Source organism: Gallinula chloropus (genome assembly GCF_964237585.1).
Source record: "Gallinula chloropus genome assembly, chromosome: 11".
Classification (NCBI taxonomy): Eukaryota; Metazoa; Chordata; class Aves; order Gruiformes; family Rallidae; genus Gallinula; species Gallinula chloropus.
The window spans coordinates 6,457,590-6,480,186 of NC_140096.1; the positions used below are offsets into that span (position 1 = coordinate 6,457,590).

General features: G+C 39.1%; 1 protein-coding gene across 1 annotated transcript in view; it reads left to right on the forward strand.

Annotated features, from left to right (window-relative positions):
• COL4A5 (collagen type IV alpha 5 chain) overlaps window positions 1-22,597 on the forward strand; it is a gene marked incomplete at both ends in the record, with an annotated part of 73,188 nt that overhangs the window by 4,331 nt on the left and 46,260 nt on the right. Inside the window, one exon of the mRNA XM_084269323.1 lies at window positions 17,932-17,991. Within this exon, the coding sequence (XP_084125449.1) occupies window positions 17,932-17,991 (60 nt within the window). The remainder of the gene's footprint in view (window positions 1-17,931; window positions 17,992-22,597) is intronic.

Genomic DNA, 22,597 nt, shown 5'->3' on the forward strand with positions numbered 1-22,597 from the left:
AACCCACTGGGGTGTTTTTAAGTTATTGTTATGTGCAGTGTTTGGCTGTCTGATGCTGACTACAGACTTTCTGTGCTATAAACCATGTTTCCTCTAGAGTAGCTAAAATAAAACTTGTTTAAAAGATGCAGTGCTGGTAGGGGTTTAAGGATCTTTAAGCAGTATCCTCTACCCTTCTGTGAAAGATTAGCAATGCCATTTAGCCTTAAGTATCATCCCTACTCTAAAGCTTCTGAAAAAGTAAATGTGTTGAGCAAATTAGCAAGCATATGTGGAGGAAAAAGCTTCAATGTAATGGTAAATTACTGACAAAATAAGCATAGCTGAGCCAAAGAGGAAAGGGTCCTGTTGTAAATAACAGAATTCTAATGCATGCTTTCTAGCCTGAATAAGCCTAAAACTATGTGAGATTGCAGTTATACTCTTAGGTGTACTTTCTTCTGAGGCAATTTTCATATCATGTAGTAAAAAAATTAATCATAATTGTAAGTTGGAAGTTTCGTATTTACTTAAACACTGTTCTTAGTTGCAACTAATCAAGAAGCCACCTCAAGGTTTCAGCACAACTGACAGCATTCAGAACATTAATTTTGTATTTTCCTTTTGTGGAGGGTGTCTTACACAGTATGTGTTTGTCTATTATTCCATTAAAATGTAACATAAGAAAAATAAGTTGTAGTGACAATATAGATCGGATGATTTTTCCACCTGAATGTGTGTTTTGGGATGCAAATAGAAGAACTTTTAAAGCTATGGGTTTCAGCTGACATGAAGGTGATAACTGTTGGATTTCTGTCTTTGTGCCCTTCAACTTGGAGTGGAAGGAAAACAGTTTAGTCTCATCTGCGGTTTTGGGTTGTTTACCTAATCTCTACGGACAATTAAAATGCCAGAGTTGAATTTCAATCTATTCTCTCTTCTGGCAGTGTAAAAGGCATCAGCGTACCACACACCAAGCTATTTTACTTTTGGTTCTTGTTTATCTGCAAAATTATTCTTTTTACTGATGCATATAGCTAGACCTGCAAAACTGTCCTACTGTGGACTAATCTTATCCCACTGAGAGTTAGGTAAGCTTTGCTACTGAGCTCTGCTGAAACCCCTGCTTTCTGTCGTCTTAACTTTCCAAAGATAAGCAAAGCTCTAGTCACTTCCCTGGCTGTGCAAACACACTAGTAAGTCGTTTTGCTGGTGCCTGGATGGGTCAGGGCTTTCTGCTGAAATACATTAAACATGTTGGAAAGTGTATTTTTTTTCTAGGAATGACTTTTGTTGCTATCACTGTGAATCTTACCTTTAAAACACACCATTAATTTAGAGAGAGAGATTTATGCTGTATTCCTTCCTAGGGAATTTGGATGGTTTTAGAAAACAGATTTATACAACCCTTAGTTGCAGCTGAGGTGTTTGTATAGGGTAGACACCCCTTCTAAAGAAGGAGTGATGGGCGTAGAGGAAAACTTGGGTTTGTGTTAAAATGCTTCACTGTCATGAAACTAAGACTTCAATCTCTTTCCACCTTTCTTTACTGTAATAGTTGTTTTTCATCTCCTTGTGTTATATTTGGAGGTGTAGTTATGGTAGGTGAGATCACCTTGTTGGTTTGGTTAGAAAACCTGAAGGCTGACTAGGTCCCTATGGGCCTCTTGCATGAGGTAAAGGTAAAATGCTGCTGTTTCTCAGGCTCACTTGAGAGCCATGGCAGATAATCAGCAGAGCTGTATTAATGGCTTCACTTCAGAGCTCGAGCAGTTTGTGATAGAGGTAAAGCTTTATAGTGGTACTTCAGCTCTGAGGCTTTTAAGAACTACTACTGTAAATTACACAAGTTACCTTTTTAGTACTTTTACTTCTGAACTAGACAAAAATAGAAGAAGCTTAATGTGCTAAAGATGGATGTGCTCTTGCAATTGGAAACTTAAGAAAAATCCCTGAGCACTTGATAACAATGATGGGTTTTGAATCATGTTCCATGTCATTAGTAAGGTGTTTGGAATAATCAGTTGTGCCTGGGTTTCACTCCCAGCTTCTGCTTTGGGAAGGCTATCTCTTTCTACCCTGTTACTTTGCTTAAGAAGCTGTGAAACTCTTGAGAAAGATGCTGGCTTTTTTTGCTTGCCTACAATGCTGTAGGCTGGCAATCTTTTTCCCTGTTATCAACTTTTCTATGCTGTTCTTTTAGTAGGTGTCTTCTGCTTTTCTGTCTTGATCTTTCTATAAGCAATGCTTATACTTACTGTTAAGTGTGATGCAAAAATGGTGATTTGGGATTGAACAGCTCTGCAAAGACTAGTGTCAAATGCATTTTTTTCATTCAACTCTGGATTTACAGCTACTTCTACCTTAACTGCTTGTTGCTAAACAAATAACTTGATAGGAAACACTTTATGGCAGTATTTCTCATCTTCATATGTTGAAAGAAAATAATTTCTGAGGCTGCATACTGACTTCTATCTGAAATGCTGTTTTCCTGATAGGGAAAAGACAAGAGTATGACTATTTCTTACTCAGGCTAGGGGAAATAATGATGATTTTGAGATAGATGTATATATGTGTGTATATAGTGGACTTCATAGTATTTCTTCAGTACTCTGAAAACTGTCAGAAGCTTACATTCTGTTCAGAATAGTTAATTTTATTACTGTCCATTCTGGCTCATAGTCTAACTCCTGCATTAGTTATTAATTGCATAAAGCTGTCAAGCAGCCATTACTTCAACATTTGCATGTATTTTTCTGGCTTGCCCTTGTTTGCCATGAGGGTTGTTCTTAGATTAAGGAAGAAGTTTATTATCAGGGCATGGAGGCACCGGTCTGTGTCTGCTGAGTACAGCATTGATTCTTCAGAGGAAACCTTTCTCTTCATGCACTTAAATCCATCCAGTGTCTGATAGAGAAGAAAATGACCACCCTGGGCAAGGGACTGCATTCTTTCTACACTTTGATTCAAAGTAGCAAATATTAAAACCCACAGTTAAATAGCTTTACTTAAAGCAATGAAAATTAACATGACCTGCAGGCAAGGCTAGACAAGCCTTCAACTCTCAAAAATTGATTTCCTGACAAGAAATGCCAATGCAAAATGGCATCTGGGTGAAGGAGCTTATGAACTCAGTTTTAAAGCCTTCTAAAAGTAATCCTTTTTATGGGATAGTGATTTTTCTTGAGTCAAGCTACTTTGAACTAATCTGTTATACAGAATGACAGCAGAAGCCATGGTTTGGGAAAAGCAAAGTAACTTCTAGTTATTGTTCAGATAATATGAATTGCCTTAATCACAGAAAATACTTATTCTGAATTAGTTTAAGACCACTTCTATTGTATTTTCAACCTTTAAGGGAAAAGGTATTCAGGAGGAAAAGGAGGCTTCTTCACTGGATAGAAAAATGAAGTTTTATATTTAACTCTTTGCATCTCTCTTCATGTAGTCAGATATGAGAAAAAATCCTGTAGGTTTCTGCAGAAAGCACTAGGGTTTTTTAAAAATTCTTAAGTTACTAAATATTTAAAACAGTGAAGACAATCTGGAGAAAATGAGAAAACTTGCAAGGCTTGTGTTGGCTTTTTTTTGGCTTTGATTCCAATATTTCTTAATGGGGAAAGTAGTGCTGTGAAAGTTTCTAGAAGCCTGTGCCCAGACTAGCCAGGCAAACAGGACAAACATTGACACAAAAGTCGATATTTGTGTGGGTGAGGTTTTTCATAGTTTTGACTGAAGGGAAAGTGTATATATAGTGTCATTTAGTTTCTGATACAGAATGCTTATGGAAGCTTTTTGGAAATAGAATTGGTGACGCTCCTCCACACCTGTGTGCCTGGGCACACAAATCTTGAAACTATCTTTTCTGTTCTAAAAGCTTTCAAACTCCAAAAGCAATAGTAGTAACAAAGTGTTAAAACAGGGAAGTCTAAGGTATGGTTGTTTTTTTTTTTTTGTATCCTAGGTGAACCTAGAAAATTCCTTAACTTGAGACTTGAATGAGAAAATGCTTCTTGACAGGTCTGGTCATGCTCAGAAAATGCGTATTTTTAGAATATCAGCATGCAGTACCTAGCAGTGAGAATAATCAAACAGGTCTTTTAAAGATCCTGAAATTGCTAATATACCACAGAAGTAATTGTGGAGGAACAGCATGGCCAGTCATGGCAGTGATGGAAATAGTATTGCTTTGGGTTTTCCTTCTTTTTAAACAGCCAGACTAAGCAAACATGTTTAATGTCAGTAAGATGATGGGTCACTGTGGAGGTATTGTCCTAAACTTCATGGTAAGCTTTTCAGTGACTTTTGTTTTGGTAGCAGAAAAGTGTATACTTAACTTTTTTGGTAAACAGTATTTAAAATAGCAAGGAAACTCTTTTGGTGGTGTTCATGGTATACCAGAGATTAACTCTTAAATTATCAAACACTGATCCTGAAATGAAATAATGTTTTATTGCCAGTTGCTAGAAGAGTTCAGAGGACAAATACAGAAGGTGGATGTTTAAAGTATAAATATAAATTTCTGAATTCTAGTCATTAGAAACTGATAATGAAGTGATTTATTTAGAGTATTTGAGACTGCAAATGTGATCTTCCTACTCTGGAGGCTCAATTAGGTGACCTCTTGCTCAAGCAGAGCTGTCTTTGAAGTTCTGGGTGTTTTTTTTTTTTTTTTTTTTCTTCTTGTAATAGTTCCAGACTAAAAGGACGTTGCAGCAGTATCTTCTATTCCAAACCTTGCTTGCTGATGGAATACACTTGAAACTTTGTGGGAATGCTCCATATTGAGAGCTTATGTGTAACCTACCAGTTACTGCAGCATGCAGAGTACGTATCACAAACTTGCAGCAGGTTATTTTCTTTGCCTATATTTAACTGGAAATAGCACTTGTGGGAGTTGGTATACTCCCTAAAACAGGGTGCCTCAGGCAATACTTTCCATTAGAGAAAGTGACTTTCTGTTTTGGAATGTGTACAAATGCCAGGGGCTGTTCCTTATTCCTGCCAAGCTTCAGACTGAGCTGCATCTCCAGTTTTGATAATACTTAAGGGCCGTTTCATATGGTTGGATTGTGTTCCTCTGATAGGCTGCTGGAACCATGTGTGCTCTCCCCTTGCCTGTTCCCACTTCTTTCGGACTTGATGGTATTTTAGTGCAGTGTTGGAAGGAAGACAGCTTAGTGACATCCTCAGACATGGTCAAAGAATCACCTTAAGGAGATACTTTGTTACATATGGCTACCTTGCTACTAATGAACTTTCAGAGAGTGATTGTGAATAAAATCAATTGCTGGAGAAAGCAATGAGGAAGTTTGTGTGTCATCAAGGAGAAGCTTACTGCTGAAGACTCTCTGCTTCCCAGAACAAATAGTGCTCAACTGTTTACACACTGCTGTTGGAAGTGACACTTTGTTTGCAAGTTTGAAGTGAATGGGATCCCTCTAATTATTTTGAAAGAGGAATATTGAGGTTATGTATTTTAAATTGCGTCTTTCTGAAGCACTATCTGGTACACTTTAATGGACTCGTCATATTCCAATGATATATTTTCATTACTGAGCTTCCCAGGAGGAATACTCAATTGTGGCTGCTTCTTTAAAATATCTTCTTATGTTCTGGGAGCAACAGAGACAAAATACAGGAAAACCATTATAAATGCTTAGACATCAGGTTCTGCTTAAAACAAAAACATAAAGTGCATTTCCTTTTCCTCTACACCCCCTTTCTCTAGCGCTGATCAGACTTATTTTGCCTTTCCTACTACTGGTAAACTGTTAATATTTTTAAAACTTGTTGGTTTTTCAGTGATTTTGTAAAGATCTTATCTGTGGTCCTTTTAGCTAGTTCTTTGGCAAGGGTTCAACTTTTTTTTTAGTGTAGCAAGTCTGACAAGTGTGACTTAATTCCCAGGGCATGCTTTCTGATTAGTGCTGATGGGTGCAAACCAAATGTAATGATCGTCAGGATAATGTAGTGTATAGCCTCTAGATGTAATTTCCCTACTGTAAGGGAATGAAACCTATTTCTTCTAATAAAGTTTGAGTATCTAATTCAAAGATTTGTGTGCTGGATAGAATCATCTATTAGCACTAGCCTGAAGCTGTCCCTTCCAGTATTTTAAAGGCAACTGAATACATTCAGCCCCCCTTTTGCTTTGCCCCTGTGAAGTAGTCTGTGAAATTACTATTGTGATCCTCCAGATCACTAGAAGGTCACTCTTTCATAGCAAGGTAAACCTTGCTGTGTAGTACCTCACTTGAAGGGACAGGTGTTCCAAGGCAACTTTGAGCTATTGCTAGGACATAGCCTGTGGGTCAGTAAACTAACTTGAGCAGATAAGAGGGCTACTCTTTATGGGCTGAAGTTAGGCATGTGACTTCCTGAACATGTATCTGAGAGCTCCTACTAAATATCCAACTCCTATCAGCTTTAGGGATTTCTGAGCCCATGTAGATAAAAGAAAAGGGCTCCCAACTCATCAGGTCCTGATGCTCTAATCTTTTGGAAATGCCTCTGACTTAGAGGGTTAGGACAATTGTTTTGTCTTCAGTGCTTCTCTATTTAACTTGGCCCTATTCAGTGGTACTTAGTCTTTCAACTTTGATTACCTGAGGCAGGAGAGTAGCTTTTTTATTAGTATTGAGCAATTCAGAGAAAGCATTGCCCATAGTGCTATCTTCAGGTATTAAAATGCACACTATGCTGATGCTACAGGCATAAACAGATGATAAAAGAGCTTTAGCTAGAAGAACCTTGGAGCTATGAAAAATCAGTCCAAGAACTGAAGGAGAATGGATTTGATAATCACCTCCACCACAAAAAAATTCCCCAGACACCCACCAAGCCTTAAGTTAGTTAGGTCTTGTTCTGACAGTTAAGAGGGTGTGTACTGCTTCAGATAACATCACAATGTGATATCACTGTGCACAGCTTCATTTTAGTATGTATACTTGCTTAATCTTTGGTATTGAGTGCTTTCAGTAGTTTCAAGATAGACCACAGTGGAGTTGATTATTCTGAAATGCTCTTCTATTTTGTCTATCCTTTCTCAGAGGAAGAAGTGGATTTCTGTTCTTGTGTGGTCTGCTTCATGCACTTGACACATCAAGGTGCAGTTGTCAGTGACAAATGACTGACATTCCTCATCAGGACTCAGGAATTGAAGCTTCCTCTGTTGTATATTATATGGATAAAGGTGAGGAACAGGCCATTTTCTGGGGAATTAGTCTGCAGCCTGTATCCTTATTCCATTTCCTTAACCAGGAAAGGATTAAAACAGACTGTCAGAATGAGCAGTGTTATGACTATAACACTTGCCTTGCAAGCATATCTGAGGTCTTACAAGCCCAGCTGACAGGTAGGTCTAGGTTTGTGTTACGTTTGGGCATGGTTATATAAAGTGGCAACATCTAACACCTGTCACTTGGGAAGGGTCCTAAATGGCTAGTAAATCTTAACCTGTAATGAGTACCATATGGCATGCCTTATTTGCAGCTGGAAAAAATCAGTAGGCCTCAAGAGGCTAGTGATTAGAGACTGGTGTGTAAAATTCAAGTAAAACTGAGACTTCCTGAAAAGCAACGTGGCTCTAGTGTATACTGCCACTGACTGAACTTCAGGTACTTGATGCTTGTGCTTCAGTGCTAGTGTTAGTTGCAGAAATGTGTAACTGGGCAGGCAAAGATGGAGGCATGCTTAAAATCATCCATTCCTCTAATTTGCTATGTACTTTTTAAAGGAGTTTGGCTGTGGTCTGTAAAAGAGCTAGAGGATGGCTTGTGTTCAGCATTTGGAACTGAAATGAGCAGTAGTGAAGTGTAGACTGCCTACAGAGGTGGTATGAAACTTACCCATCCCCAAAGCCTCCTATTCAAAAAATGAAAAGCCAACCGGAGTTACTTTGTTTAGGGTGTTCCTCTGTTAATGCTGCTATTTAGAGGCTCATCCAAATGCTGCACTGCCTGCTGAAGAGGGAAATGGTGTTTGTAATCTGTTGGTTCATGAACTTGGAGACAAAGTGGGCTAGAATACCTTGTAGTTTACATTCTGGTTTGTGTTCTTTGCTTGAACTATTTACCAGGAGGTATACTTGCCAAATCTAACCATAATGCTTTTTAAGATATGACCTCTGGATGTCAGCATAAAGGTGGTACTTAACCTGAGTTGCTATTAGAGGAAACTTTTGCAAATTCATGCAGGATGGTGTGGAGCTGTTTGGAAATCTGTTTGTTAGGGCAGGAGTAAAAGTACTTGGCTTCTCAGGTCTCTTAAATTTTAGCATTGAAATGCTTGTAGGAAGGGCAGTGGAACTTGATGTGACTATTGTGCTTTCTGTGTGTCCCACTCAGTAAAATATACTACATTGAAGCCCATTCTGGCCTTGTAAGATTCACAGGGCACAGAAGCATAAGAGTTTTCAGAAGTAGTAGTGAGAACTGTCCACAGTTGAGTGCAAGGCTGGCAGCACTCATTAGAGTGGCAACAACAATTTTTGAAGATAAAGTTTTGTAGAAAACAAGTTACTGTGAGTTGCTAGAGCCAGTTCTGTTCCTTGTACTGCTTGCTTAGTTTCTTCATGTCTGAAATAACTATGTCTTTTGCCTCTTAAAGATGAGTATGGAGGAAAAGAGTGATGTCAGGCATAGTAGGGAAGCTGACTTGATGCCTAGCTAGGCTCTTGCACCTTGTCCTCTTCTCTGGTTCAGGAATCAGATACAGAAAGAGTGTCAGGCTGTGATACCCCCTTTTCCAGGGGAATAACTTCTGTGTGTATTTCCTTGTTGCTCCTGGGAGGTCAGAATCTTTGTATGACCTTCCTGCTAACTTGCAGCCACTCCTGGCCTTGCTAGGGATGAGTCCTTCCCATTTTAGTTTGGTTTTCTCCTGTTTCTAGAAACTTGGATCAGCAGTTCAGGCATTTGAATAGCCTGTTTTCTGCTGCCCTTGTTTGCAAGTTGAGTCTTTTGTGCAGCAGTAGCAGCTGCTGCATAGTGGGGCCCTGGACCTGCCAAAATCTATAGGGGAGTGCTTCTATAATCTTGTATCTGAACCTTTTTTAGGAGCTTCCAGGAAAGGAGAGAGAAACTATTCCCTGTGTTGCGCTCAGGTTTATAGGGAGAAATCTTTATGGACAAATAGTTGCAGTCTGGGGATGAATGAGAGTTAAACAAGTTTTTGGGCATTAATTCAGTACAGAGACTCTGAGTCTGGAAAGGGTCTATGGTTTGACTAGGTTGACTGGTCTATGCTGAAAATATTGTCTTTACTTTTAACTAAAAGCTAATCTTTGCAGAGAAGTATGTGTTAGCAAGCTATAATTAGTTCAGTTCAAAGTAGTAAAATTCCGTATCATTTTAGTACAAAGTACAGGCAGGGGAAAACTCAGTTTTCCTTAGAAGAGAGCTCACCTCTATTTCTTGTGGCTGCAGTATTTTTAACATAAACATACTCGCTTAAAGCTTTTGCACATTCTGAAGGTAGTTATGCCAAGGTTCTCTTTTATTCTTAGTTTTATAAAAGTAGCCCTCTTAATTCAAATCATTCATAGTAACTGCATTCTAAGAAAAATATTGATTCAAACTTCATAATCTTTTGTTTAGGGCATGGTAACTAAATATAGTGAGCCTCTTGTGGCTATGTTTCATGTTATTGCTATAATTATTCAGCTGTCTAAATAGCAAACAACCTAGTACTGAGCCTTAAGATGAAAAAGAAGGGATCTTAATCCGTCAGGATCTCAGAATCTGTTTTTAATCTGCCTTGGTGTACTCATTTGTCGTTTCCAGAAATGTGGCTACTACAGCTAAGAACTTCCTCTGCAAGCCTGAACAGGTCTTGTCTTGTTCAAAGAAAGATAGTGCCTCGAGGTGTAACAGGTTAAATTGCTTGTCAGAAGTTACCTTAAAATTGATCAAAAACTTCTATGAATGTTCTGACTGTTTAGACTAGGAACTTAATCTCTTAGTATCTTTCTTCTAGTATTATTAGCTAGATAAATGGAGGGAAATTCTTACTTAAATGAGTATCCAATAATCTGTTAATTCAGATTCTGCTTTAGAAGTGTTACTGACCATAAATGCAATACTTGATTGAGAAAATAATAGCCACTTGGATTATAGAGCTGTGATGGCTTTTCTGCCATAGCTGTCGTCACATAGATCTTTGAGTAATAAGCTGTTATCTGCAGACTTGTGTTCTTCTTAAGCCTAAAGAGCAGGTATGTGAAATCATAATTAGAACTAACAATTACAGCTTTAACTCTTCTGGTTGAATCCTCACAAACCCTTTTGTTTCTTGGTTATATTCATGTCCAAGCGAGTGAAAGGAAGCTCTGCTTGCTGAAGATAAATGGTGAAATCTTTGACCTGGATGAGTAGTAAATCCTTAGCTAGAGAACAGTGCAGATATTTTATTACACACATCTTAGCAAGCTAATTAATGCAAGTATATTCTTCAGAACCACCACCAAAGAAAAGCTTAATCTTTGTCTGTTTGGAACAACAAAGCTGAATTACTTGTCCATTGTGGAGGGAGGGATGGATGGATAACAATTTGAGTTTTGCACAGTTGCAGCAGAAATAGTACTGTTGTCTCCTAAGGAAGGAGGGCAAAGGCATTTGTAACCTATGCTTTTCTGTGTCTTGAATTCACCAATGCTCATCAGAGTGAATTTCTAATCGTAGAGCCAGTCTTTATTGCTAGAGTTATCCACTATTTATGGTTCCTTATATTCTGGACTGGTAAGCTGCCCTTGGAATGCAGGGGGTGATGCTAGTAGCATTTAGGCAACTCCTGTAGCAGCTAGAATAACTGAGGTGCGTGATTTAACTGCTGTGTTTAAGCTTTATTCTAGGAACAGGTCTTCCACACTTGTCTGAAGAGTAGTTGCAATATCTATTGTGAAAATTCTCTGCTACCAACATTAAATCATGAACAAGAGCAAATGATGAGATGTTGCTATTTAGTTTAGGAATCTGCTGTTCCCACGTTAAACTGCTGCTCACCAGTCACGTTGTATGTGTTGGAGCTAATGTAGGTATTGTGAGCGTTTGAGGAAATAAGTTTGGTTTACTACATATGTGGTCTGGAGACAGACCTGCTGAATTGTGAAGCTCTATTTCATTGTTTTCTGAACTAAAAGACTTCAAAAATGTGAGTTTTAGCCTAATTAACACTTTCATTGTTTCTGACCCCTTCCTCTTTGGCAATAAAAAGCTGGTGGGGGTGATGCATGCTAAGCAAGAATTTGAAGGGTTTGATTTACCTCTATTTCTTCTGACACTGGGCTCTGTGGTTTGATATGACTCCATCAGAATGCAAGGTAGTGTTTCATTCAGTGCTTTTTTTTTCACTTGCTCTCCAAAGAAAATAGTACTGTGTTAATTTTATTACCTGATTAGCTTTCTAACAAGAATAGCTGGTCCTGTGATGCTGGTAAATATTGAAGGAGACCTGAGGTGCTTGATAACAAATCTAAAGCTTAGTATTAGGAGAAAGTGCTCATTGTATTAGCTTTTTTTGTAACACTTGGAAGAAAAGGAAAAAATAAAACCAGAAGTATTTAGTCTATTATGTGTCCATCCTGAAGTTGATACTGTACATCATCTGAACAATAGTAATCCGTTGTCTGCTGCAGGTGGTAGAATAACCCATAAGCACATCAGCCTTGTAGAAAGACTTCTGTTACTCACCTCTGACAAAATATATGGGATTCAATTGCAAGTTTCAGGCTCAAGAGCTGTTAGGGAAGACGGATTGTGCTTCATGGAAACCCTGAAAGAGTAATTGCTTTTGAATGGGTTTTATGACTGGTGGTTCTTTTAACAATTCTAGTGAATGGGAGTCTTAGTAAAGCCAAACTATCAAAAGGCTTAATTATATATATTCAAATAAAGCCTAGTGAAACCACTAGAAAGAAGTATGGGAACATATAAATACAGGACACAAACAGCAATTGCTGCATAGTGTGGATTGAGTGCATATTAATGGTTTTTTCTAACCATTGCTGCTTGCTGTCTGTTCACCCCTTCAAACTGGAGCATTGGCCCACAGTTAAGTGTTGCTCCTCTGATCAGAGACCCTTGAAGAGTTTTAAGTTTTCTTTAGAATTCTGTCCAACTTCTCCTAGGCAGAATTTTTCAGTTATTTCTGTGCACCTCTTTGCTGCTGGAGGGAACTTTTCTCACCTGATAAGGTAGTTTACAATGTGGTGTCAAATAAAGGTTTAGTTCCCTTCAGGACATCATTTGTTTATGAAGGGGGTGCTATCTAATCCCAAAGGGATACATGCTAATCCCAACAAATGCTGCTTTGTGGTCACTTGAATCTAAGTCTTCATACATCACAAGCCACACCAGCATTTAAAATCAGTGTCTGCACATAATCAGTTTCTGATTCTTGACCTCCTGCTGCCACCAGGACTGAGCCATTGAAGAAAGTATGTATGTAGTCTGTCAGTACGAACTGCATTGCCAGGTAGGGTCAGTGATATTGCTATATTCCTGTAGAGATGAGAGGGTTTATCAGACAGGAAATTCTGGATTCATGATAAAATAATAACATAAAGAGGATGTTGGAGTAAAGGAATTGCTCAGTCTGTAAATGTTGAGGCCTATTCCTTGTTTCCTTCTCGTTCTGTTTGGTATCAGGATAGAGAATTCATTTGTAAGGAACCTGGGTCATGTCAGAACCCTTCTGATAATCTGCAAAGGCACCTTATTGATTCACCTACTGTGTTTCTAGAAGATGTTCCACCTTCTCATGATTATTAATTTCTGATTTGTAAATGTCAATCTTGGTGAGTGACTGGCTTCCTTCTGCATTCTTGTGATCTTTTCCATGCAATCAGTATTAACGTACTGTTACAGTCCTATATGTTAAAGTACTTAATATAAGTATTAATGCATATTTAGTTTGAGGGTTTGGATGTTTATTTAGATATTCTCTACATACCTCTGTGTAGTCACAAAGTTGAATGTTTCTCTGCAGTTGAGTGTGTGTTATGGTAAATCACTTCTGAAGCAAAACTAAATTTCCTATCTAAATGTTTTCATCAGGCAACTAATCTGTTGCATAAATGGTGCTGTTACTTTAACTTAGCCTGTCAGAACTAAAGGCAGGCCAACCTACCTGTTTTTTATATCTATATCTATATATAGATATATATATATATATATATAAAACAAATTTTGAGGATAGCTTAAGCTGTTTCATTTCACTGAGATGGCTAAAATAAACCTGTGGCCAAAAGTAAGAAGTTACTTTGATTTCAAATGCATACTTTTTTCTTCAAACTGAGAAACAAACAAAAAGCCACCATTATGTTGGCGACATAAAGCAGTTTTCCTCAGTCCATGTAAGACACAAAAGACTGAGCTTGTTCTGGAAGAATTATCCTTTGACCAGTAAACCAATACCATCCCTCCTTTTATATACTAATGAAAAGAACTTGCTCTCCACACATGGATTCAATGGGGTAGAAGCTGTCAGGAAAATCCAATGAAAGGATTAGCTAAACCCAAATAGATTAATTGGAGCCCTTGATTGTGGCTTGCTATGCTGAAGTCACAGCAAAGGCAATGGCAGTGATAACGAGTTCATCTTACTGGGTGTATGGGGGGAAGTGGCAGGGAGGGAAGCAATGGGAATGGGGTAGTGATGTGTGTACACTAACTTTACCACTCACAAGGAGTTATAAAGGTATATTTATTTGGCACCTGCTCCACAGGGGGATCACTCCTCTGCAAGCGTGCACACCAAACGTGGCTGTTCACCTTAATTAGATACAACAGAATGTTACCTATTCATGGCATTGCACAATACACCTATGCATATGCATAACCTGTCCCTGCTTCATATTAAAATTAGTCCCAGGAAGTAATTTAGGTAAACTCCTCATAGTTGTGCCTGTGCACTGCCTCCTGGTGGTGGTCCTCGGGGGTCTCAGCAATGAAGGCTCAAAGTCTTCATCAGGTTGAACTTTTCATCTCCTCCCCCTGGCAGATGCATAGTTGTGATCGTTCCAGATGGGCACAATTATCCTTGGGATGTTTCCTTCTTATCTATCCCAGGCACCACCTTCCTTGGGATGCTTCTTCCTTATCAGTCCTGGGTCTGCTTTAAATTATTTCAAGAACACTAATCACTCCAGACTAACTATTTTAGAAACGAGTTGTTCAAATGAGACACTGTTTATGCAAGGTCACCACTGACATAAGCACTATGGCACTTCAAACCATCCTGTTAGCAAGCCCCCTGTATCAGTAGGAAAGAATCAAATCGAAGCAGTTTCAGCCTTATTATTAAAAGCTGCCTCAGTTCCTTATTCAAGTTTGTGTAGCTGAAAACTGAGAGATTTTAATAGGCATGGAGATTGTGAGCAGCTCCTTATGATCAAGGCACAGCTCACATTCCATCCAATACATCTTTAGTCTTCCCTGTCACATTAGGTAATGTGTCTATCTCTCCAGAGCTAGGAATTGAGCTATTACTGAAGGCTTCTGGCTGCTGAATACAAGACAGTGACTTGTTCAGTTCCCCAACCTGAAACAAACGTAACAAGTGTAACTTAGAGTTCCAACTAGGTTTGCGGTAATTCACTTTTTTCCATGTCTGAAAACCCAGTTAGTCACTTAATTTTTCAGAACTATTGATTGGTTAAGCTGTTGCAAGGGCAAACTACTGATCGTAGCCATCTGAATATTGCTCTTAATGTAGATTTCCCCATGCCTGAAATGTTGTGGTCGTTGTATGTGCTTTCTTTGTTTGAGTTATAGATGAGCTGTTGCTCATGTGCAAGAGAAATTCCAAGTGTTGGTATGCGTAGTATGGCATCTAGATTTTCTTTGCGTTGATATGAGATAGAGAATTAAATTTGTGATAGCAGAAATCTCTAGCCTCTGGCTGCTGAGAGTCTTTCGAACTTGTACTAGCTTGTTACGCAGTATTACATTCTCCTGTAGCACAATTTCTGTGCCTGCTTTCCCAAGTAAAAAAGGCCTTGAGATTATGGAAAAGTCTAAACAAGAAGAGAGTTTTGAGTCAGGTCATTAAGCTTTTTTTTCTGTGCTAAAATGTTTTACTTTATGTTGTTTTTTTATGCTATCCTGCAATATGACCCGTAAGTGGCATGAATTGATCTTGATATAGTACAAATTCTCAGGGTTTTTTCTATTCTGTGTAGTTTTTTTAAAAAAAAAATAATTGGTGGGGATACAAGTTGATGCAAATAAGAAACATAATCTGCCAAATACAGCTTTTGTACAGGAAGATAAGTGACTGCTGAGAGAATACTTTTTGATAAGATTGTGGGTGAATAGTTTTTCCCAGGATTTAAGCCAAAAATTACTACCATTTGATAAAAGTGGGTATTTGAAGAGTTTTCAGATTACAGCTTCCCTTCATTGCTGTCTGGGAAAGACTATGTTCCCTTCCTGTAGGTAATGCATCTGAACTGGATATCCAAAACCATCTGTCAAAAAATGTTCAGTGAGTGCACCTGACTCTTACACAGTCTAATTGCATATGTTAAGAGGCTGCTCAAAGTGTAAGGAGTTGGCCTGGATATTTAAACAACTTCAGAAGACAGTCACAGGTTTAAAAAGACTCCAACTGTATTGATTAAATCAAACCACTTTGTTTTTCCTTTAAACTACAAATAGAATAAGGGGGAGCAGCACTTTATTAAAGGTTTAGATTAATCTTAAACTTCTTTTAGTGCCACAGTATTGGGAAGGACATACTTTATATTTCAGCATCTTACCTATTGTCAGCTGTGGGATCTCCACCACTGTAGTTTTTCAACATGCAACTGGGCAAGGACCTGTGCAACCTGGCCTATGTTGCCTTGAGCGATTCCTTCCATACCAAACTCTTCTGATTCCGTTTTCTTTATTAATTGGATTTATTTTGTAAAATTGCCTTCATAAAATTGTGTATATCTAACTTGTCTTTTGGAGTGGCAGTGAGGTCTTGAACAATATTATTTCTCGCCTCCAGCTTCCTTTTCTCTCTGCTCACCCCAATAGTTCTCTTGTACCTGAAATCTTAGGAAATGTCTATTAGAAATATTTTCTGGAAGCTGTGAGGAAGACTAAATGAGTGTCTTCTGTTCCATAACTCCAATTTTCCTTATTCTCTGCAGAATTTTGATCATGTTTCTGTGTGTGCTATTTTCATTTGTGTAGCACAGTTTTTGGTAGGTCTTTCAATGTCTCCTGACTTCAGGTTTCCTGCCCCTGCCTCTTGGAGGCAGCAAAGACTTTTGTGGAGCTCTGCTACCCTTGCAGTAAGAAACCAGCACTACTGGACAATAAGCTATCTTCCTATTTTTTTGGTGTTAGGCTCGTACTGTGAGGCAAGGGAATACTGCATGTAACTAAGGTTAATCCCTTTTAAATGAAGCCTTGTTACTGAGATTAATCCTCAAACATGTTCACAAGGAATTTACTTTTTAAAAATTCACTTTTAAAAGTGAAAAGTATCTGATACCAAATTCATAGGATAACTTGGATTAAAGGGGAACATCAGAATGGTATTTAGCCAAACACCCTGCTCCAAACAAGGCTGGCTATGAGGTCAAGCCAGGTGACACAGGGTTTTGCCCAACCTAAACTGGCCACAAACCCCTGTTAACTAAGAATTTTGAGTTTTCATATACATCAAATCAAGAAACTGATTACAAAAGCCAAATGGAAGATTTTGAGATGCCCTAGTCATGTCATGTAGCACTGCTACTGTACTTAAAGCTTTGCCTTTTGCTGTAAGATGCTTTATCTGAGCATGGGTTTGTGTAGCTCCAGGTGAATTAAGCTGCTTCTGTGTTTTCAGTCAGTTTGGTAATGTGTTTAGGCTAAGAGCCAGGACATTCCTAATGCCAGGTAGGTGATGGGTCGTATCTCTAAACGCTTCTGTGACAGTGATGACTAGAAGTCAAGTGTGGGTGTACTTGGGATCTGACACACAAATGGGTCTCCTGCTTAATTGAAATTTTTTGCATAATGTTTTCTGTAGGTTACTGGGGAAGGGGGTGAGGGGGGCTCCCAAATACTCAGCACTTCAAACGTTTAAACTACGTGCTGTATTTTTTAATACAATGCTGTACCTGTTCTCAGAACAAGTTAAACACTGAATTATTTCAGGTAGTGTATCTTGTAATGTGGGTTATGGTTTTTAACTATAAAGAAGTTTGAAAATTGAACATCTGTATTATGTAGAGATGTTCTACAAGGAAATCTCACTTCTGCGAACACAGATGTGTTTGACTCAGAGCTCTGAGTAACCCATGTTGGGGTGAGGGACAGAATATAAACTAAGCAAATGTAGTATGGAAAGGTTACTTAGACTGGATCTTATTTGTGAATCAAGCTTACCTATCTCCCTCCTGTAACCCCTTAATATCTGATTATTGCTCCCCTTATGCTAGGGACGGTTGTAGCTGTCATGCTATGTAACGGACTGTGAATGCACCTAGATGAAATGCAGGGGTTTTAAAACATTTCTCTGAGCTGCGGAGGGAAAATTGTGTAGCAAGTATTTTTCCAGTAAGTATCACAAATACGGTCTTAGGCGTCAGGCTTGGTTAAACTGTAGTGCAAAACCCGACATCTACTGGTGGTAGCCGTAATTGGACTTTGTGTGGAGGCATGTGCAAAGAGCCTGTTTTATTGGAGTTCTGACCCCTTTGACCATAGGTGTTGCATTGTTACTCTAGAGTAAATGGTGTCTGAGCATATTAAAAATCTAAGATATTGAGGGAAATTTTAAAGTATATTACAGTTAAGTATAAACATAGTTATTAATAAGGTGATTGAACTTTCAATTAACTGTGTCTGCTTTGAACACTTGATGACAAGCTTTGTAGGGTTATGTTTTTAGACTAACTTCTTCGTAATAGTATTAAAGACTTCATATGGTCTTATGATATTTAAAAACCTTTTTTTTTTGTCTTTTAAGGCTTGCCATGGATGTACATCTGTATCCAAGTGTGATTGCAGTGGAGTAAAAGGTGAAAAGGTAAGTCTCTCAGATTTTACTTTTTCTTTCTGGCAGACCAACACACAAACCACAGAGGCACATGCCAACTTCAAGAACTGAAACTTATGGATGATAGCTTTTATTGTTGCTCATGTCTTTTCTGTGATCTTAGCTATTACAGCAGCTTTGGGTATTGAGTCAGACCAACTAGTCCATCTGACGTACAGAATTCTGTATCTTTATTTTTTCAGGAATGGGGGTTGTGGCACAAATTTCTCCAGCTATGTGAGAGTGAAAAACAGAAAGAACATTCTAGTAAATTAGAAATAGTTCCTATATACTGCCAGGGCCTGCCTATGATAACTAGTTAGTGTGGCCAAGCGATGGTGTGGATTGTGTAATAATGGCTATGCTAATAATGCTTCAGTGTGAGTTGCTTGCCTAGTTTCCTTGCATTTCCTGCTCATAAGTAGTTGACACTCACTAACGTGCTTTGAACTTTCACTGTTTCTTACCTTATAACTTGTATAGCTGTATACTAAGGTGACTGCTGTCACTGTTTAAATGCTCAGCTGGACTGGAAGTGAAACAGTTCAGGTACAGCTTTCCCAACATACATATCTGCCACCAAAGTAAGCAGCTAGTTAACAGCCAGACATGTGTTCTCAGATCAAGCAGAGCAAAACAGACCCCAACCCAAAAGTCAACCCTGTGGGGCTCATTCAGTGCAACAGGCTGTTTCAGGCTACCCAGCAAGTGTCCTAAGGCCAAGAGATGCATGTTGACATCTCAAGAGCTTTCCTGTTTTCATGCGCTTTTGACTTCCACACTCACTGCCTGAGCTCAATATAGATGTGCAGTTCTCCATTTCTATCACTATTATTTCTTACAGCTTTTCCTTTTCAGAAATAACAGGTGCCCAGCACTACTTCTGGTTATGGTGCAATGTGTATGTACAGCTTGCCACTTGACCAAATTGAGCCTTTTCACAAGGGTGGGAGCCTAGTTCCAAGTAAACTGGGGTTAAATAGTTCCCATGTAACTGTTGTTGTCCCAGGCAATGGGTGTGATGGGATCACTGCAAGTGGGAGAGACTGCCTGAAACACTTCCACTTACTCTTGTAAACAATTTGTTTGAGATATAAGTTGTCTTAAAGATGTGAACTGATAACAAAGCTTGATAAACCTGTATTATCAATCCACTTACCCTATCTTAGCAAAGTTCTAGAAGGGCTTGAGTGCTCTAGATTAGTTTCTGACACATTTCAAAGGTGATTTTTGATAATGCATCAACAACTGTAATCTCAAATGAACAGAAGTAAATCCAAAATAATCAGGCTCTGCATTGGCACTGTAATGTGCTGATGCAGAATATTACTATTGGCTGAGGTTACGCAAGGCAGATGTCCAAAATTCAGAGTAATTCTTGGTGCCACACCTGCCATCCAGATACCTCCAGAGGAATGAGGTCACTCTTTGGCATTTACTTGCTTTTAGTTCATCAAGTATACTCCCAATTTCCATATCTGGCGAGGCACACTATCCCCTTGATGTAGCAAGCTACCTGAGTTAGATTTGGCTAGCTGAAACATGAAGCCAGTTGATGGATTTGAAGACCCTGTAGGAATGCAGGTGGCAAAACAAATGTATCCTAACACTAGTCACAGGGCTGTTTCAGGTTTAGTTTGAAGCACTTATGCATTAGGCTCACATTCCCAGTACAATTGTAGCAGGTACAAATTTAGAGAACCTTTCTGTAATTCTAAGTTGATCTTTTTCTAGTCTAGGCACAGATATTTGTGAGTTCAGTGAGCAAATGGCTATTGTCTGGCTAGTGTGGATAAGGAAAACATGGGAGCTTGTCCTGGCTTTCTAAGTAAAATCAAGTCATTTTCTCCTAGTGACTCAACTTTCTTTTTATGTACATGCAGGGACCATGACCCACTCATACATTCCAGTGCTGCAGTGTTGTTTAATGAAACTGAGATAACTTACCAGAGAAAGGTGACTATCTTGTGACTGTTTGGAGTCAGAACTTTTTGTCCAAATACAGTCAACTGGCATGTATGACCCTTGTCCAAGACTAGACTCTCAAGTGTCAGTATGCATTGAGAGACTTGTTTGTAGTCCTCCAGGCTGTCCTAGCCAATTGCTAAGGAAAACTACACAGGAGAAACTCTTCCACATTTAGTTTCCATCCTCTGACTGTTTCTGGAGTGGATTCAAGCAAGTCTTGAGCAGAAGAGTGAGAAGCTTGATTATTTTCATGAAGAGAAAGTGGGGAAGGAAAAACAGGCTCCAGTAAGACAAGCATAAGATCAGACCAAATAATTATATAATGGTTCTGAATCTTTCTGGAAAGTGCCCGGGGGCTGCAAATTGATCAAAGTGTAATCTTCTATTAAAATTTACACAAGAGCTTTACCTGTGGTAAGGCAGTTTTCTCCTTTTTTGTGTATCTTAGCCCTCTTAGGGAGAGGGAGGGGAGGTGGTGTGCCTGAGACTCCCACTTGCTGAACTGATAGACAGAAGGCAAGTTTCCATCCTTAGAATGGGACAGTCACTTTTCTACTGAAATCAAAGTAAATGCAGGATAATTCTGAGGCTTGCCAGAGGTCTTTGTGGTGTGCTTGTTTTAAAACAACCCTTCAGAAGCTTGCAGACAATCATGTATGTTTTATGTAAAGGAACAATGACAAGCAAAGCCCAAATTACTTAACTGTGATGTGTTGCCAGTGGAACTGGTTTGATCAAACATGCACACACCCCATTATGTCAGTTGCCCTATAATTACAAACCCCTCTGTATTTAACACATTGATGCATTCAGCCGCTCAGCTCTGAGGAACCAGGAGTTCTGTCACTGGTATCCACAATGCTTTCTCTTAGAAATTATTTGATTTGTTTTTATTACAGCCTTAAACTTTTTCTAGCCTTGTACTACTAACATATCACTTACATAATTGATAGAAGTTCCCAAACCTGATACTATCTTCAACCTGGCTGTGTGGTAAATGTCTCTTTATTCCAGTGAAGTGTAAACTGCTGCTACAAGAAGTTTCAGGCTTTTGTTATATATTTGACACTTGACATCTGGTGTTTCCTGTGAATTCTGAACCAGTAGTCACTCTATAGCTCCTTGCCTAACTGTGTATGAAGAGCATTAGACAATGAGTTATTTAAATAATTATAGAATCACAGACTGGTTTGGGTTGGAAGGAACCTTGAAGCCCAGCCCATTCCAATCCCCTGCTATGGGCAGGGACACTCCCCACTAGCCCAGGATGCCCAAAGCCCCATCGAACCTGGGCTTGAATACTGCCAGGGAGGGGGCAGCCACAGCTTCTCTGGGCACCTTATGGCAGTGCCTCAGTACCCCCATAGCAAACAATTTCTTCATAATACCTAATCTAAATCTGCCCTTCAGCTCAAGGCCATTACCTCTTGTCCTTTAGGCACCGGAAGCTGCTGTAAGTTATCCCTGGGCTGAACAAGCCCAGCTATCTCAGCCTGTTTTCATAGGAGACATGCTGCAGCCCTCTGATCATTTTCATGGCCTTCTCTGGCCTTATTCCAACAGCTCAATATCTATCTTGTACTGGGGACCCTAGAGCTGGACACAGTCCTCCAGATGGAGCCTCATGAGAACAGATTGGGGGGGAGAATTACCTACTTCAACCTGCTATTCGTGCTTCTTTGTCAAATGTGCTCAGCTGACCCCCACACTTCTACTCCACTGTTTCATTTTTGGCCTGCAACCAGCTTCTGCATCCAAGTTACTGTCCACTTGCATTAAGTTAGCTAAGAAGTGCTGCTTTATTCATCTTAGCAGAGCCTAGTGCCTTCCTTTTGAGTCTTGAAAGTAAATCTTCCTCAGCATTGCCTTCAGGATACTTGAATTTTAACAGATCAGGTAAAGTAATACAAATTGAACTGTAACAAATAGGAAACTTACTTTCTTGTCATGTCTTGGATGAGCCATAGCACTTAGTTAAGCACTTCTATGCTGCCACTGATTTTTCTTTAACACTGCCACTGCCCAGAGACCTTGCAGCTTCAAGCCGTTGGAGGAACAAGGCACAGCACTGCAGTAGTACAATAGCTGACAGAAATAGGTGCTCAAATAGTATTAAAACTGAATTAAATGATTAAGCTGCTACACAGATACCTATAGGAACTGCTGTTACTTTCCAACTGGAAGAGAAGTTCAGAATTCCTTTTCACTTAAGCAACTGGATCACAATTGGGTTTTAAATAAATATTGGTTGGTACTTCTGAAATTAACCTTCCTTAATGCTTAAAAGTACAGGAGTAAAAGCTAGCTAAAGAGACAACAGACACTGAGCATGGAGCAATTTCGAAGATAAATCAGTAAGACTTGTAGATTATTTGTCTGTGTTTTACCTCAGCTGAAGAAAAAAATTCTGAAGATGTTAAGATGATCTCTTGAGGTCTCTTCCAACCCCTGTGATAAGATCAGCCTGTAGAGACTGGGAAGGAAGGAGGTACTGAATCTCAGCTGCTCCAGCTGATGAAGTCTGAGAGCCAGGGGCTACGGGAAGCAAAGCTGTATGTGTCTTAGTCACTAAGAGAGCATCAACCAAAAGACTGCTGTGGTTTTGCTTTAAAGTGGTGGCACATGCTGC